At 37.6% G+C, this 19,698-nt stretch overlaps 1 protein-coding gene across 1 annotated transcript in view; it reads right to left on the bottom strand.

The window, feature by feature from the left end:
• Positions 1-19,698, bottom strand: part of CDC27 (cell division cycle 27) — a 72,993-nt gene that overhangs the window by 13,577 nt on the left and 39,718 nt on the right. The window contains 10 exon segments of the mRNA XM_017882950.1: positions 300-349; positions 352-384; positions 387-415; positions 4,592-4,800; positions 6,177-6,311; positions 6,313-6,330; positions 8,902-9,074; positions 9,278-9,485; positions 10,775-10,874; positions 18,338-18,450. Of these exon segments, the coding sequence (XP_017738439.1) occupies positions 300-349; positions 352-384; positions 387-415; positions 4,592-4,800; positions 6,177-6,311; positions 6,313-6,330; positions 8,902-9,074; positions 9,278-9,485; positions 10,775-10,874; positions 18,338-18,450 (1,068 nt within the window).

Here is a 19,698-nt window from a genome sequence, read left to right as displayed (position 1 = left end):
GCATTCGGCCAGGAGACATCTTACTTGAGTCACAGAACAACCCTATAAGGTAAGTAAGTAGTATATGACATTCATAAAATAGAAGCTCAGAGCAATGAAGTGACTTGTGCAAGGTATAAGGGCAATTCTGTGATTTTTCTTTATGCTAAGCCAAATGGGTAGTATTTTTGGTTGTAAGAGACTCCAGAATACTGTTTCAACACAAAAAAGGACCAATTTTTATCATAGCAATTAAATCAATAATAAACATATTTCAAAAGGGAGATTAATAGAGTATTAATGTTTAGAAAGCTACTTACTACTCCAATGTGGCCAAGTAAAACTGAACTTTGAGGGTTGATATCAAGTGCTTTTGGAAATGCATTTCTGCAAGGCTGAATTTTCTTGCTTGTAATAAATCATTCCTAAACCATACCTGAAAGTATAAAACAAAGTATAATTTTTAAAAATATAAAGTTTAGGTTGCTAACTTAGTTCAATTAGTAAAAGAACAAGTATAGAATCTGGCATTTTAATAAACCAGTGGAACAATACTGGTGGTCTTAGAGGGGAGGCAAAAAATACCAGTTATGATAAAAATCATTAAAGCATTTTATTTACTTATTTTTAATTAAAAAAAAATTTTTTTTGAATTGGGGTCTCACTCTGTCACCCAGGCTGGAGTGAAGTGGGCCAATCATAGCTCACTGCATCCTTGAACTTCAGGGTTCAAGGAATCCTCCAGCCTCAGCCTCCAGAGTAGCTGAGACTACAGGCATGAACCACAATGCCTAGCCATTAAAGCAGTTTATTATTATTACATTTTAAAGACAGCGTCTCACTCTGTTGCCCAGGCTGGAGTGCAGTGGCTCAATAACAGCTCACTGCAGCCTCGACCTCCCAGGCTCAAGTGATCAATCCTCCCACCTCAGCATCCCAAGTAGCTGGAACTACAGGTGCATGCCATCAGGCACGGCTAATTTTTTAATTTTTTGTAGAGATGAGTTGTGGCAGGTGCTTATATTAGGTTGGTTAATATTTGTAGTATATTAATTTATTGTATATATATAATTTTGTTAGTATATTTCATCACACACACATCAGTCATGTGTTTGTTAGTTGTTGTTGTGCATCACACGGACTATCCTCAAATCGACACGAGCACACACATAGATTTAGTTGGTGTTTTTTATATTATATTTGATTTATTTGAGACAGAGTTTGCTCTTTGGTTGGCCCAGGCTGGAATGCAATGATGCGAATCTGGTTCAATTACATTGACGCTCTCACGCTGCCTGAGTGTTCAAGCATTTCTCCTGCTAAGCCTTCCTTGTATGTTGGCTGAGGTATTGAACAGGCATGGGACCTGGACGCATGACCCAGCTAATTTTGGGTATTTTTTAGGCAGTGAGATGGGGTTTGGCTCCATGTTGCATCAGGCGGCTGGTCTTTGAACTCGTGGCTGTCCGTCAGGTGAGGTCGGCGCTCCACGGTGCTCAGCCTTGGCCTCTCCAAAGTGGTTGGGATTTACACAGTGTTGGATGCGCACCGGATGTGTTTGGCCCTGGCCTTATAGGTTTGGTTCTTTTTGAGAGCAGTCTTGCTTTGCACCTGTGTTGTGTGTATTTTGTTTGCAGTTGGTTGGAGGCAGTGGGTGCATCTCAGCCTCACTTGCAAACCTCTGCTCTTCCGGGTTCAAGGTGAGTTTTCGGTGGGCCTTCAGTCTCTCCCAAGTAGCTGGAGTATCAGCGATTGGTGGTTCGACAATGGCCCAGCAATTCTTGTATTGTTTAGTATGATGCCAGGTTTTCGGCATGTGGTTCAGACTTTGGTCTAACTGCTGGCCTTTTAAGTGGTCTACTTGTCCCCAGCCTAACCAAAGTGCTGGGATAACAGGTGTGAGTTAACAGGTGTGAGTTACCGCCCCCAGCCTTCTTATATTAATATATTTTTAATTTTTTGTGGAGACAAAGTCTCACTATGTTGACCAGGCTGGTTTCAAAGTCGGCCTCAAACAGTCCTCCCACCTTGGCCTCCCAAACGCTAGGATTACAGGCATGAGCCACCATGCCCAGACCATTAAAACAGTTTAAAGAGTCACTTTTACAAGCAAAAACAATCAAATCAAATCAAATCAAACTATGACAATAAGGAAAAAAGAAACCACACCCCTAAACCCATATAGTTTTTTTTGTTTTTAATTCAGCGTCTTGCTCTGTCGCCCAGGCTGGAGTGCAATGGCGTGATCATAGCTCACTGTAGGTAACCCTGAACTCTTAGGCTCATGCAATCCTCCCACCTCAGCCTCCTGAGTAGTTAGGACTACAGGCATACACCACCATGTCTGACTGTTTTTTTTTTTTTTTTTTGAGATGGAGTCTTACTCTGTCACCATACTGAAGTAGAGTGGCACAATCTTGGCTCACTGCAACCTCCACCTCCCAGGTTCAAGCACCATCACACCCAGCTAATTTTTGTATTTTTAGTAGAGGCGGGGTTTCACCATGTTGGCCAGGATGGTCTTGATCTCTTGACCTCATGATTCACGCGACTTGGCCTCCCAAAGTGCTGGGATTAAAGGCATGAGCCACCACGCCCGGCCTTAATTTTTTTTTTTTTTATTGTTGTTGTTATTAGGGAAGGGGTCTTGCTATGTTGACCAGGCTGGTCTCAAACTCCTGATCTCAAGTAATCTTCCCGCTTCAGCTTCCCAAAGTGCTGGGCTTACAGGTATGAGCCACCATACCTGCCATATTCTAGATTTAACAGCTAATTTTACTGAGTAGTTATTACATGTGTGACAAGACCATTGCTAAATTATCTCATTTAATCCCTGGAGGAATCATAGGTACCATTATCATCCTTATTTCGAATAAGGAAACTGAAACTTAGAGAAGTTAAATGACTTCCTTAAAGTTATACAGCTAATAAAGATTCTATGAACTCCTAACAATGCTATTTCCACATTCTGTTTTATATTATCATAATTACAGCATACATAGTGTCATGTTTGGCTTCCTTCTCCCCCACTTACTGTTATTAAAAGCATGCTCCTATACTTATAGACCTTGAAATTACAATTTTTAAAGGCTATGTAATAGTGTGTTAGGTTAATACGCAGGTATTTCTCCTGAATTTTCCAAATGTCAAATGAACATAGCGTGGATGGTTTATGTTACAGAGACTTCTCACGGCCATAACTAGATGATGATGATGATGATGATGAAGGGGAATAAGCACCAAATGAATAAGAAAAAAGCACAACATATCTGCTTTATTTGAGTGGCTTTATATATCATTATAATTGTGTTATAGATGAAGAAAAGGTATTAAACACTATACTAATGATAGTGAAAGTGAAAACAAAAGAAAGGCTATTTTGTAGTTAAAATAAAGTTGCTCAGTATTTAGAGTTACCTAAATACGTCAGCATTTAAACTCCTCCCAGTAAAAGCTTGCGAATCTGAATAATCCTCCTTTAAACACAATTTTTGATATGATTAAGTTTTTTAAGAATGTGACTACTGCAAAACAGCTGAACAGACAATACACATTTAAAAAAAAAACACAAGGATCAACCAGATGTGGGAAAAAATAAAAAACAACACAAGTCTTATTAAGAACTGAGTTCTTAAAATATTACAGAGAACTTATCTATTGGAAGAGAAGGCAGTATTGGCAAGTTGATTGTTACATTGGTCAGCAAAAGCTAGCACTATTTTTTTGGCCATCTTTCAGGCAATGTAACTACTACTGTAAAATGAGATATAATCCATTAAACAACATATTCACAAATCAAAAAATGTTTTAGTAATATAATGCTTCAGATTTAGAAGCAAATCGAATGATAAAACTCAACTGCTATAATTAACTCCAAAGATAACCATATATGACAAAAAAAGACCAAAAATTATGACTTCAGAATTATACATTCTCTTGATATTTAAACTATTCAGTCAGTCCAGAAAAATACAATACATGCCAACAGTAAGTATGGTGTTGAGGCAGAAATAGGACCAAACTATTTCATATCTTATTCAGCTGATAACAATATGACCTAGGTAGTAATTTCCTATGTGCCTACTTATACACAAGCACAAAAAAGTAAAATAGAGACACTGCTAAATAAAAGGGTACACTAAGTTCTTAATAGTAACTCAATAAACTGGAACACTGTCAGAAAGCAGCAACTAGTGAATGTTTTCAATGGTTTTTTCTATTATTCAATAAGTGAATTATGCTATTCCTTTCCAATTTCCCAAGGACTTTTTGTCCCAATCACCATTTTGGTGTTATAAGAGTAACAAATCAAGTAACAAAACTAAACAAACAAACAAACAAAAAACAACTACAGTATCTGCAAAAGTTTGGTAGAAGGCTGAAACTGTTGAGTATAAGAATCTGGTATTCTATTATCATTAGTTAATTTCAGAGTTTGATAAAGACATACATTTCATAAGAAAACATTTTAGTGAGAAGTTATTGACCAGTATGCACCATCCCTAAGTATTAGTAACCAAATTCACGACAATAAAGAGCTATCTAACAAGAAAAATTAGTGAGTGCCAGCACCATCAGTAAGACTTTGTCTTTGCACTTCATTAGCACTTACCATGCATTATAATGTCTAGGATTAACTCTGATAGCATTTCGAAAACAAGCTAATGCTTTGTCCAATTCTTCAGTTAAGACAAACTCATGCCCTAACAGAGTATAGGCATAAGCATAATTTGGATCAACTTGGATAGCTCTCTGGAAGAATTTAATTGCAATATCATGTTCCCGTTGCAGACTGAAACAGTTCCCTGCAGCACACCAGGCCTTAAAAAATGGGAACAAAAACCAAACAGAATTAAAATTTTATTTTTTTCTAAAACCAAATCTATGACTAAAATCAAGCCTCAACTTAGAACAGAAAGATAAAAATAGAGCTTCAGTAGATAGTCAATTCTAATTATTCACAGATTCCATATTTGTGAATTTGTCTGATTGCTAAAATTTATTTATAAAATCAAAATCAATACTCATAGTGCTTTCATGGTCATCAAAAGGTATGTTCTCATTTGAGGTTGAATAATGTGACTCTGCCTTCTTGTTTTAGCTCTCATGCAGAGATGACCAGGGGACAGAAACTCTGTGGGGTAGTTTAGTGTACTGCAAGAAGCTTTGGCTCTGGGGACAGCTGGACAGAATTTGAATCCCAATGCTGGCACTTTTAAGTAGGGTGGCTTCAGGCAAGTCACCTCTGAACCTCATTCTCTCTCTTTTTTTTTTTTTGAGATCTGGTCTTGTTCTGTTGCCCAAGCTGAAGGGCAGTGGTGTGATCGTGGCTCAATGCAACCTCTGCCACCTAGGCTCAAGTGATCCTCCTGTCTCAGCCTCCCGAGCAGCTGGGACCACAAGCGCCAGCCACCACACCTGGCTAATTTTTGTATTTTCTGTGGAGAAGGGTTTTGCCATGTTGCCCAGGCTGGTCTTGGAACTCCTGAGCTCAAGAAGTCCGCCTGCCTCAGCCTCCCGAAGTGCTGGGATTATAGGTGTCAGCCACCACGCCCAGCAGCATTCTCTCTTTTGTAAAGAAAACAGGATCTACCAGGATGAGTTGCTTTTAGGGTTTAAGATCATAATCCACAATCTATCTCTGTTTCAAACTCTCCATCACTCCTAGGAACATTGGCTCAGTAGCACTAATTCGGTGTTCATGTTGACTACAGAATTACCGCAAATAATGAGAATTGACTGTATTTAATTCTAAGCTTAGATATGTTACAAAAGTATCATTATAATATTTTTGAAATGCAATGAAATACAATCTTACAAGATTAGAGCATGTAAATTAATTGCACCTATGTCTTACAATGACAATATTAATTTATTTTAATTTAAAATTATTAAGTTTTTCAATCTATGTAACTTCTGCTCAATGAACTCTAATCTTGGTGACAACAGCCAATTTAACATAGTCAAATCTTGATAAATCCTGAATGAAATATCTGCTTTGTGATTTTTCTATTTGTGAATCTGCACCGCACATTCTAGGACTGTCTCTTCCTCTCTGAGTCCCTGACTAGATAGAGAGAAAAAAAAGAAATACTTGTGGGTGACACTAAACAGTGTTTGAATTGTTTGGTTCATCTCTATCTGTTGAGGGTGGTCAAAAAGGTAACTATATAAGCAAAGTATTTTGGTTAACATACCTCTGGCGAATTTTTATCCATGTCTGTTAAGTCTTTTGACAGAACTGAAAGAGCAACATCTTTTTGAAGATGCCAAAGTGTTGTAGAGTAGATTTCCATGCCTTCAACTCTGTAATTCTCAATCCTTCTAACCTCTTGAGAATATTCTTTCAGCCTGAAATAAAAAAAAAACTAGTAAGAGAAAATAAGTTGATATAATTTATATATATACACAGGGAAAGCCCTTGTCATTATCTTCACAAGATCTAAATGCTGCCTTGTATTATGGTTTTTATGTGAATGAGTATTAACACAAGGACAAATTGAGCAATCTACTATGGCAGGTCAAATACTGATGTAACCATATTGACAGTCAACCTAGTATTTATACACAAGTCATGGTAAGAATATGAACTTTGAAAGGGAAATTTGAGTTTCTACCAAAAAGACAGAAGAGAAATCTATACAAAGCTACAATTCAAAAGAAGAGTTAATATTTCCTTCTCAAAAACCACATTTCCAAGTGATTTTTTTGAACTATTTTTTTATTGAGAGGTTGTGCTAGAAAATTTAGAGGGAAAAAACAGGTTAAGCTGGCTATCAATCCTATGGTTATCAATCCTATTGAGCCCTGAATACACACACCAATATTGTGTCTGCTAGGAATTATAGGCCCTACCTATTAATTACCCTTTCCTTTGCATCTCTCTCTTGACTTCAGGGTCTCTCCTCAGCTGCCTGATCAATTTTTTTCCTCATGACATTCACAGCTCCCAGAACTGTGTTTCTCTCCCTCTAAAGTTTGAGGATTTAGGTTATATAAAATCAGTTTCCTAGTTTATCAATTTACCAAGTTCAAAATTCTCAGCTGCCAGAAAAGGTCTAGGTACTAAAAAAAAAGAAAGGAAAATAAATTCTCACAGTTTAGTTTAGAATAAGGAATATTTGGACTGTTATTAATGAAATGAATATGACAGAAAGTAACAGCATTTTAAAACTGAGTGCTTAATGCCAAGAAGTGGCCATATGATATCTGAGAATAGTTTAATGATTTGTAACTTCCTTGCAATCTCTTAAAAGTTGTAAAGGTAAGTGTGCAGCCTTGACCTGCAGGACTCAAGTGATCCTCCCACTTCAGCCACCCAAGTAGCTGGGACCACAGGTGAGTGCCACCACACCCAGCTAATTTTTTCATTTTTTGTAGAGACAGGATCTCACTATATTGGCCAGGCTGGTCTCCAACTCCTGAGCTCAAGTAATCCCCCTTCCTTGGCCTCCCGAAGTGCTGGTATTATAGGCTTCAGCCATCACACCTGGCCAAGATTTTCATGTAGGCATGGTAACAAGATAAAAGACCTATCAGCCAAATATATGGTTTCAAAGTTTTCAGAATCTGTTGCTTCCTTTGAAAATGATTATGGCATTGACAAAAGAAAAATGGGAAAAAACTCATGAAATTAAGTTGAAACACAGGCTTTCTTTAGTTAAATATTTGGGTCACCACTATAACTAGGGGAAACAGTAAAATTCATTTATGTTAAAGTAGCTGTGAAACAATAAATTAGAAATAATTTTTTAAAGGGCTTTTCCAAACACAGTTCTTGCCTGTCTGTGTATATGCTACATACCAATAAAGGACCATAATCGAAACACGGGTTTTCTAGTAATGAATAAGACTTTCTGTCTTCAACTCTCTTTTCTGTACTATTCAAAATTAAGTTATATGAATAGGTATCCTCCGTATGTATTCTCTGCGGCAAAGAACACCTTTCCTCTAGATCTTTGCATGGATCATGAAGGGAAGAGTAACATTCCCTCTGAGGGCATAAAACAAAACAAAGCAAAACAAAACACCATATTTCATTGTCCCCCAGTTTCCTCACCATGCTTCATTTTTCTTCATGACTTATTGCTACCTGTTCTTATACATTTATTGGCTTACAATTTGTCTGTTGCTAGAATGTAAGCTCCACAGAGGCAAGAAATTGTCCGACTAGCAGAGTCTAGAAGAGAGTCCAGGATATCATATGCACAGAAATATATACTGAATAAATGAACTGAAAGCAAATTAAGCAAAAAATGAATCATATGAACTTTAATCCATATTAGAGATATTTTATTAATATATGTTTCTAAAAAGGTTTCTTTTTTCTTAAGTGGGGGTGGAGAAACATGCTTTGGGAAGAACTGAGGGGTACATTTAAATTGAGGAATTAGAATTTTCTTTGACTTAGGTAATTCACTTCTCCTTTTCTGGTATAGACAGATAACTTAATCAACAAATTTAATTAAAATCCAAAGAGTAAAAGCCTTGTAATAAGGACATTGTGTCCTCAAACACAATTTTCTTCATGGCATTCTTCAAATTTATAAAACATATTTAATGTCAAAAATTCATCCCTGTAATTAACTCTGTATATTGTAGAAAAAATATAAATCCTATTACATGGTAAATATGTATTTTCAGATACAACTGAATAGGACACACTCTACTTAAGAATGTCTGGATGACTTGGGTCTCTACAAACCTATTCCAAGAAGTTGCAAAGAATTTAAATTACTCCTTAACACAAGTAACACAAGAAAGAACTGTATCTATACATTATAAATACTGACAAAATAAATATATAGACATTATATAATAAATACTGATCTTTTAGATCTAGCCTTCTTAAGCATGGGAATTTATTTTAATGAAATTGAAATTATCCCTAGAAAGGCATATATAACCATTTTCTATACTTACTTGCATGTACTCTGAAAGTTCAAAATAGGCCCTTCCAATCTGGCACAGTACCCAACCAGTACTGTAGTGGTGAGAAGGTAGATGGCTCAAAATATTTATAGCTTCTTTGCAGTTGTATGAACACAAAGCTAAATAACCTTTCCCCATTTCACGAAGAAGGCTCATCAAACCTTCTAGGAGAAAATAATACAGTAAACAAAGGAAAAAACGCAATAAAACAGTTTGGTTCTCTAGAAAAGGTAATTACAAACTAATCTATTAAAAATTCCAACATCTATATAGAAAACAATGAAGGTACTGTAATGAACATAAAGAAATTTACTTAAAATAAGTACATAATAAAATATAAAGATAATATTAAGCATTTAAAACAGACCTGCTGCTGCTTTTTGTAGATTAAAAGCCTGAATCTGAGGTGTGATTGTGGATATTTTCCCTTCTGAAATGATGGAAGAGTCCAATTTTGTAATTTCCAGGCTATCATTTATGTTAGGTTGAGTTATTCCTCCTTTGTTGGTTTTACTTTTTGTTTTTCTGTTTGGGATTTTAGGTGGAAACTTCATTTTTAATTTTTTGCTATTCTCCTGTAAAAGGGGGGAAATTTCACACTTGTTATACTCATGTATTTTAGACTACTCCTCAGCCCTTTATCCAGTATTAGATATAAAATAAATGTACAATCTTGATTAATTCTATATTTTTTTCAGAAGAGAGTTTATAAAAACAAAGGTCTTCAAAGTCATTTAATTTTAAACACAGTAATTCTGAACATAAATTACATTAACTAATAGTGATTAAGGTGTGTCAGCATTAAGTGTAGCCCTCTTGTGAAAGTATATCAAACTCTCATTTATTATTTAAAAGTAAGAAAATAAGTAGATGTAATTCTTGGCTCACTGCAACCCAACCTCTGCCTCCCGGGTTCAAGCGATTCTACTGCTTCAGCCTCCCGAGTAACTGGGCTTATAGGCATAAGCCATCGCACCTAGCCTTTGTTTTGTTTTTTGAGACAGGGTCTTATTCTGTTGCCCGGGCTGGAGTGTAATGATGTAATCAGAGCTCACCACAACCTTGACTTCCCCAGGCTCAAGCGATCCTCCCACCATAGCCTCCCAAGCAGCTGGGATCAAAGAGTACCACCATCCCAGCTCATTATTTTTTTTTAGAGATGGGGTCTTGCTATGTTGACCATGCTGGTCTCGAGGTCCTAACCTCAATTGATCGGCCCACCTTGGTCTCCCACAGTGATAAGAATACAGGCGTCAGTCACTGTGTCTGCCAGGTCTCCAGTTTTTCTTAACTTCTATTTTAAAATAATTTTAGACTCACTCTTCTGCAAATAATAACATCTGACATAACCATAGTATCATCATATCCAGGAAACTGAAATTAGTACAATACTATCAACTAAAGACCTTATATGGATTTCATCAGTTTTTACATAAAACCGTGTGTTCGTGTGCATAGTTCTGAATGGATCTGTGTAATCAACCACCACAATCAGGATACAGGACTGTTGTACCACCACAACGAAATTCTTTTGTGCCATGATTTAATAGTAACATCCTTCCTAGAGGCCTAACTCTTAATAACTACTGATCTGTTGTCCACTGCTATAATTTTGCCATTTCAAGATTATTCCTGTCATTTTTAACTTGAGAAAAAAAATGTTTTAATTGAAAAAGAATATTATATAATATTTACCAAAGGACTAACTAACTTCACAAAAATTATAGATGTCCCTCTAACTTAAAACATTCTTAAATTTGAAATAGTCTCTTTATTAACTTTTTAGGAATGGAGTCATCAATGAACAGAAATTTCAGCAGGGGAAGCATTAAGTAAATGTGACATACAGAAATCTTTAAATTACCTTGGTTGTGGAGCTGTCACTAGTAAAGAGTCGTGAACTTCTTCGAGGCAGTGCGTTTGGGGGAGATGCAATAGTGGGGCTCAATACCTGAGGTGTTGTACAAAAAAAAATTATAAAGGAAGACATTAATATTTTACTTGATTTATGACCATTAACTGTTGTTTCAATTCAGGTATATTTTAAAAATACACATTAATTATGTAAGTACTCTAAAGTTGATGATTTTGATCAGTTCTTTTCGTGGTTTCTCTATGAAAACACATTATTTAAAAATGAGGAACTCAGACTGGCTTTCCTGCTTCTCAGCTTGCAGACGGCCTCTTGTGGGACTTCAGCTTATGATCATAAGTCTACTCCTTAATAAACTTTCCTTCATATAAAAAATAAATAAAAATAAAAGGACTTGTTACTACAAAATAGTAAAGATTATAGCACAGATCTTCACTCTCCCTGAAATTGTTAATTTGAACTAAAAATAATCCTCATAAAATTCTGGATCAATAAATGATAAGCCCATCTATAAATCAATTATTTTTACCCTTCATTTGCAACTACAACAAATTAGAGAAAGAAGAAAAGACAGTTGGGCAAACAGTCTTAAATGTGGGGTATCTGTCAACAAATACCACTAGAACAAATGATATTTGAGAAGTCATCTCCCTGTAAATTCAAACAACTACATCAAAGGTTTATTCTGTTTAGAGCAAAAGGAGCCTCTCTGTACATTTTCACTTTAAAGGCAAACCCTGAGATATGAGAATTTCAATCTTAGGAGCAAGCAAACCTAAAATCTGAAACAATTGAGAATTGACAGTGGGTAAACTTACGGACTAAACTATCTAAACTTTATAATTTATGGGAAATCCTACTAGCTACCTGAGTCTGGGTCAAAGAATTTCAGAAAATAAAAAGAGATACATATTTTCATCTTTTAACATATGTACATATATAATATGTATACATACCTCTATATATGCATGTGTGTCTATGTCTCTCACACACACACACACGAATCCTTTTAATCTGCATCTGATAAACTAGGAGTTTGATAATGAAAGGCTTCCAAAGTTCAAAATCAGACTTCACTTTATGTGGAGCAAAATGACACACAACCTTTCTTTGGATGATTTAGCTAAAAGTACTATGCCATTCTAACAATCTCTAAAAGAACTTCTAAATAGAAAGAACAGACTTCTGCCAGTCATGACAGAGTAATATGGAATACACTTAGTCTCCCATTTCAGATAACTACAAATTGAACCAAATATATGGAACAATGGTTTTCAGACACTGGACAACTGGCAAAACATTTCTGAGGACAGCTCTAGGGCCACCCCGTGCAGGAAAAAAGAATGTAAATAGAGCTCAGTGGTCCCACTGTGTTGAAAAGAAAATGTTGAGGATTTGAGAAAAGTCAAAGCAGCCAGAATTTGAAGGCAGAGCACCAGAGAGAAGAACGAGCTACAAAGAGGGGACCTACAAAGATCTGCAGAGGGCTTCCCTGGACTCTTCAGTTGAAAACTGCTCAGTGTAGGTGTTTGAGTGTTAAATAATAAAGAATCTGTCTGGTCCACGCCCCAGGCTCCTGAGATCTACTAAGTTCTTGGAATTCCTCAAGTGACAGGGATGTCTTTGTTATTCATTGTGAGCTCCTGGGACCCTGGCTGAATTTATGCTAATGAAGTAACTCCTAGGTAGTTTCTGGACGGGGGCTGGCCATGCTGTAAAGGTCAGTCATGTGGCCGGGCGCGGTGGCTCACGCATGTAATCCCAGCATTTTGGCAGGCCGAGGCAGGCAGATCACGAGGTCAAGAGATTGAGATCATCCTGGCCAACATGGGGAAACCCCGTCTCTACCAAAAATACAAAAATTAGCTGGGCATGATGGCGGGTGCCTGTAATCCCAGTCACTCAGGAGGCTGAGGCAGGAGAATCACTTGAACCCGGCAGGTGGAGGTTGCAGTGAGCCAAGATCGTGCCTTTGCATTCCAGCCTGGGCGACAAGAGTGAAACTCTGTCTCAAAAAAGAAAAAGTCAACCATGTGATTAGAGGGCTGGGGCTTTGAGCCAGCAACACCAGCCTGACCTCGTCCAGGAAGGAAATTGAGTTCAATCATGTGGCCAATGATTCCATCAATCATGCCTACATAATTTAAAAATCCCTAATAAAAATTTTGAACACCAAAACTTGGCTAAAATTCTTGGTTTGTAAACATACTGATGCACTGGGAGGGCGAGTCCACAAAGAAGACATGAAAGCTCTGTATCAAGACCCTCCCATATCTAATCCTATGGATCTCCTAATTGTGTCATCTATAATAAAACTGTAATCCTAAGTATAGCACTTTCCTGGACTCTGTGAGGTGCTCTAGCAAATTACTGAATGTAAGAGGGTAGTAGGAATTCTTAAATTTGTAACCAGTTGGTCAGAAATGTGGGCGGCCTGGGGAACCCAGAACCTGCAACTGGGCAGTTCAGACAGTTCTTGTTGGGGTCAGTGATCTTAACCTGTGGTGTTTGTGCTAAGTCTGGGTAGTTAGCATCAGAATTACATTATAGTACTATAGTGAAGAAACTACCCAAAGCTGGGGAAAGTATTACTGAAAAGAAGTAGACAGAATAATTACTAGATCTCACTCCAAGCTGGGAATAGCTCACACTTTCAATAGGCAGAGTGAAGAAACTCATACTAAACAGGTTTCTGAGGAGAGTACCCAAAGGGCACTTCCTCAATGGTTGGACAAGGTTAGTCCAGACTAAGGCTACTTTTGTCTGGACAAAGTTCAAAAGGTAAGACCTGAAGGGATCAAGCTGTTTCCAAGCAACTTTACTGCATCTCAGAGTAAAACTTTAAAATACCTAAAGGAATACAAAAATATCCAGTAATCAACAATGTAAAATTTATAGCCAGGCACGGTGGCTCACACCTGTAATCCCAACAACTCGGGTGGCTGAGGTGGGAGGAATGCTTGAGGCCAGAAGTTTGAGAACAGGCTGAGCAACACAGCAAAATCCCATCTCTGCAAAACCAAAAAAATAATTAGCCACATGTGGCACGTGCCTATAGTTCCAGCTACCCGGAAAGCTGAAGTGGGGAGGACCTCTTGGGCCCAGGAGTTTGAGGCTGCAATGAGCTATGATCACACCACTGTACTCTAGCCTGGGCGTCAGAGTAAAAGACCCTGTCTCAAAGAAAAAAAGTAAAATTTATAATAACTGACATCCAATTAAAAAATACTAGGCATACAAAGTAGCAGGAAAATAAAATCTACAATGAAGAGGAAAAGTAATATAAGAAACACTTAGAAGTAACAAAGTAACAGACTTAGTAGACAAAAGCAGTAAAAAAATACAAATATATCCTATACGTTCAAAAACATAGAAGAGACTAGATGAAGTGGCTCATGTCTGTCAGCCCAGCACTTTGGGAGGCCAAGCCAGGACTGCTTCAGTCCAGGAGGTCAAGATCAGCCTGGACAGCATAGCAAAACCTTGTCTCACAGAGAGCTTATCCTTGTCTCTACAAAAAAATAAAAATAAAAATAATTAGCCACATGTGGTGGCATGTGCCTGTAGTCCCAGCTACTCAGGAGGCTAACGCAAGAGAATCACTTGAGCCAAGGAGTTTGAGGCTACAGTGAGCCATAGTAGTGTCACTGCACTCCAGCCTGGGTGACAGTGAGACCCTGTCTCAAAAAAAAAAAAAAAAAAGGCTGGGCGCAGTGGCTCACACCTGTAATCCCAGCACTTTGGGAGGCCAAGGTGGGTGTATCACGATGTCAGGAGTTTGAGATCAGCCTGACCAACATGGTGAAACCTCGTCTCTCCTAAAAATACAAAAATTAGCAGGGCGTGGTGGCACATGCCTGTAATCCCAGCTACTCAGGAGGCTGAGGCAGGAGAATCGCTTGAACCCAGCAGGCAGAGGGTGCAGTAAGCCAGACTATGCCATTGCACTCCAGCCTGGGCAACAGAGCAAGACTCCGTCTCAAAGAAAAAAGAAAACTAAATCAATCTAGAGATGAAAGAAGAATGTCTGAAACAAAAACAAAAACAAAAAACCCAACAACATTGGATGTGGTTAATAACAGGTCTGACACTGCTGAAGAAAGACTAATTACAAGACATAGCAATAAACACTATCCAAAATGAAACACGGAGATGAGAAAGACTGGAAACAAAAATGAAGAGAGTATTAGTGAGGTGTGGGACAACTTCAAGGAATCTAATATACAAGTACTTGGAGTCCCAGAGGGAGAGATAAGACGTGGACATAATATTTGAAGAAATAATGCCCCCAATTTAGCCAACTGTTATGAAAACTATAAATCCACAGATCTAAGAAGCTCAATGAATCCAAAGGCCGAGAAACAAGAAAACTACACTAGAGCACATCATAATCGCATTGCTTAAAATCAGCGATTAAAAACAAAACCTTGAAACAGAGAAAAGACATATTACTACATACAGAGGAACAAAAACGAGATTGACAGCAGATTTCTTGTCAGAAACAATATAAGCCAAAAAACCAGTAAAGTAACATCCCTAAAAAAATTGTCAATTAGAAATTCTTGGCCAGGTGTGGCAGCTGACGCCTGTAATTTCAGCACTTTGGGAGGCCGAGATGGGCGGATCACCTGAGGTCAGGAATTCAAGACTAGCCTGGCCAACATGGTGAAAGCTGATCTCTACTAAAAATACAAAAATTAACTGAGCATGATAGCGCATGCCTGTAATCCCAGCTATTCGGGAGGCCATGGCAGGAGAATCGCTTGAACTCGGTGAGCAGAGGTTGCAGTGAGCCAGGATTGCGCCACAGAACTCCAGTCGAGGCAACAAGCAAGACTCTGTTTCAAAAAAAAAAAGTAATTCTTACCTGGTAAAAATATTGTTCAAAAACAAAGATGAAATCAGAACTTTTTTTCTTATCCACAAAAGCTGAAGAAATTCATTACCGGCTGACTCGTACTATAAGAAATGGTAAAAAGGCCAGGTGCGGTGGCTCATGACTGTAAATTCCAGCACTTGGGGAGGCCAAGGCGGAAGGATCATGAGGTCAAGAGATCGGAACCATCCTGGCCAACATGGTGAAACCTCGTCTCTACTAAAAATACAAAAATTAGCTGGGTATGGTGGCGTGCACCTGTAGTCCCAGCTACTCGGGAGGCTGAGGCAGGAGAATTGCTTTAACCCGGGAGGCAGAAGTTGCAGTGAGCCGAGATTGCACCACTGCACTCCAGCCTGGCGACAGAGTGAGACTCCATCTCAAAAAAAAAAAAAAAAAAAAAAAAAAAAAAAGAAATGTTAAAAAGAAGTCCTTCAACATGAAGGAAAATGGTTTCAGATCGAAATCTGGATCTATAGAAGTAACAGGCACCAGAAATATTAGTTATGTTTGTAAATGTAAAGTAGACTTCTTTTTCTCATTTAAAAAAATTTCAGCCGGGCATGGTGGCTCACACCTGTAATCCCAGCACTTTGGGAGGCCGAGGCAGGTGGATCACTTGAGGTCAGGAGTTTGAGGCCAGCCTGGCCAATATGGTGAAACCTTGTCTCTACTAAAAATACAAAAATTAGCCGGGCATGGTGGCACATGCCTGTAATCCCAGCTACATGGGAGGCTGAGGCAGTAGAGTTGCTTGAACCGGGGAGGTGGAGGTGACAGTGAGTCAAGATTGCACCATTGTGCTACAGCCTGGGTGACAGAGTGAAACTCCGTCTAAAAAACAAAAACAAAACAAAAAAACCTCTATAAACGAAAACTGACTGTTTAAGGCAGAAACCACAACCACAATAAGGCACTGGGGGTTTATAACATACACAGAAATTAAATATATACGACTATCCCTCTCATAAAGACTAAGAGAGGAGCATGAAAGAATACTATTGTAAGATTCTGTACTATACATGAAATGGTCTATTATTTGAAGGCAAACCTTGATAAGTTAAAATGTATACTACAAACTCCAAACAACCTCTAAAATGGCAAAATAAAGAGCAATTGCTAATAAGGCAATATTGAATTGTAACTCCCCAAAAGATATGTTGAAGCCCTAAGCCCCAATACATGTCAATGTGATTTTATTTGGAAATCTGGTTTTTGCAGATGTCATTGAGTTAAGCTGTGGATATCTGGGTTGACCCTAATCCAATATAACTGTTGTCTTTACAAGAAGAGAGATATTTAGATAGAGAAACACACATGGAAGATGACCATGTGAAGACAGAGGTAGATACTGAGTTATACTGTCACATGCTAAAGAACACCTGGGGTTATCAGAAGCTGGATGAGGCAAGGAAAAATCCTCCTCTAGAGATTTTGGAAAGGAGTACAACTCTGCCAACACCTTGACTTTGGACTTATGGCTTTACAACCGTAAGATAATAAGTATCTGTTGTTTTAAGATACTAAGTTGTGGTACTTTATTATGGCAGCCCTAGAAAACTAATATAGGCAATTAAGGAGATAAAATGGAATCAACAATACAAAGAATACAAAATTATTAAGAGTGGATGTTGGTCAGGCGCGGTGGCTCATGCCTGTAATCCCAGCACTTTGGGAGGCTGAGGCGGGGGGATCACCTGAGGTTGGGAGTTCGAGACCAGCCTGACCAACATGGAGAAACCCTGTCTTTACTAAAAATACAAAATTAGCTACGTGTGGTGACGCATGCTTGTAATCCCAGCTACTCAGGAGGCTGAGGCAGGAGAATCACTTGAACCCGGGAGGCAGAGGTTGTGGTGGGCTGAGATCACACCATTGCACTCCAGCCTGGGCAACAAGAGTGAAACTCCGTCTCCGAAAATAAATAAATAGATGATGTTTATTAGTGTTAGTCTATTTGTTTGACTCTACGTGAAATGTACAAATCAGAAATTATTTTTACATATAATGTTGTTTTGCAGGAGGCTTCAAGTTCCTTCTCACAACAGAGTCTCAGGCAATCACTGTAAGCTGGCACTCAAGAGAATTAGACTTACCATTCTGGGAGCATTACAGGAGCATAGAGGTCTTTTAGATAGTCAAGGAGGCATATGCAAACCTGTGTCTGTTTTAAAATTTAGGTACATGTTCACAATTTTAGAAAAGAGAAAGAAAACTGTATCTTTCTTTTAAAATGTTAGCTATAATCTACTGAGTCCTTGAATAAGGAAAAGAAAATCCTATCTCACACCATTACTGTGTGGAAACGGATTTATTATTTAAAGGTTTATTTGTCTGTTACTTTTATAATCTGTTTATAGACATGCGTAATGTGGGAACGGGAGTATGAAACCTATCTGTACCTAAACTATAGAGAGGGTCACATGCATAAGAAAATTACAAATCCATGAGGCAATCAGAGTAGACTAAAACGCTGCTTTAGTTAAGCATTGTCTTCTGTGCATTACAAAACTCAACTCAAAATTACACTAGTGTTATGAGAGGTTTCAGATTTTACATATTCAAAATTTACAGTAGTTATTCTAGAATCCATGAGAGTCACTATCTGCCTAAATTGAAGAAATATAAGGAATCAAGTTTTACGGCAAGAAAAGTTGAATAATTACAATGATAAATACCTTGTTTGTGGACCAGAACTTTGTGTTTGTGCAAGAATTGGAGTTACCTCTCGGCTATTTCCACTCTGTGAGAAGACAGACTTTGTTCCAGTTTGGCCGATTCTGGCAACAGACTGTAAAACACAAAAAGTCTAAGGTTTGTGAATTACAGGCTGCACTGTAAATGGTAAGACACCACAGCGCTCCCATCTACATTTCTCAACACACGCAGCCATAATATACTGTCACCTTAAAGATAAACTATTTATATCATTATTTATATCATTATGGTTGGTTATGACATTAGTATGAACATTAGTCTATTTCCTTGTTTTAACCTCAGAGTATTTTTACCTCTATAACACCCTTTCATCTTTCGCTTTTAGTTTCAAAGGCTAAAAATCCCCAGAAGCTATTCTTTTCATCTCATTGTGACCATCCTCCATTTATTATATACCTTCTCTATTTGCGGCTAAGTACTAAAAAATTTTAAGACAGCTAAATTCTCAAGATTTATGATTTATCTCATTATACACAGAAAAAATAATGATACAATAATATTTTATACTCCTTTGGCACTTGGTAACAGTTCTAGAGGAGTTCAGAGGAGTAGATTTTAAAAAACAACCATCTGATTACTTTCCAAAATCTAAGGATATTGTTCTTTAGACTTAATATTGCTTAGTTTTTCTAATCTTTCATTAATTGGTCTCTATTCCCTTGGAGAAAAAGTCTTTGCTTGGCTCTTCAGTCTTCTCTAATTTATTCCCTTATTTCTATTCATTTCCACCATCTAGCTTCTTTAAATGATCTATGACTATTGTATCAGTGCACTGCTTCTCTCCTTTGGCTACCAGAGAATTTTCTTCAGAACTTACTATTATCCTGATATCCTGTACATAATCCTCAAACTGCATATTATAAATAATCACTAATAATCACTGTCTCATCAGATATGAAAACCTTATTTTAGCCTTTCCCACATTCAACATCACTGATCGTGCCCTACTTTTTGAAACTTTGTGTTACTTCCAAAACATTATATTATTTGTCCTGCCACTTCATTTGCTGGCCCTTTATCCTTCTACTATTTTTAAATTAGGTTTACGCTGTTCTCCTTAGCTACTCTTTCTTTCCCTAGGAGAGCCTGGTCATTTTAATAGCTTCAATTATTATTTCTATCAGCAGCTCACATTTTTTCCTTTTTGACTAACTTTCTACTGAATATTTTCACCTACTGTACCACCACTTCAAAATAAAACTTCATAAGCCTTTCTCCACCTTTTCCAAATTGGAATCACTACATTCATCCAAGGGACAAAACTTAAGTCAATTATGGCCCTTCCTTATTTATCTTCTTTTTTTTTTTTTTTTTTTTTTTT

This window comes from Rhinopithecus bieti, unplaced genomic scaffold (genome assembly GCF_001698545.2).
Source record: "Rhinopithecus bieti isolate Rb0 unplaced genomic scaffold, ASM169854v2 scaffold_12928, whole genome shotgun sequence".
Classification (NCBI taxonomy): domain Eukaryota; kingdom Metazoa; phylum Chordata; class Mammalia; order Primates; family Cercopithecidae; genus Rhinopithecus; species Rhinopithecus bieti.
The sequence above is the reverse complement of the archived record's forward strand: the minus strand, read 5'-3'. Positions and strand labels throughout refer to the sequence as shown.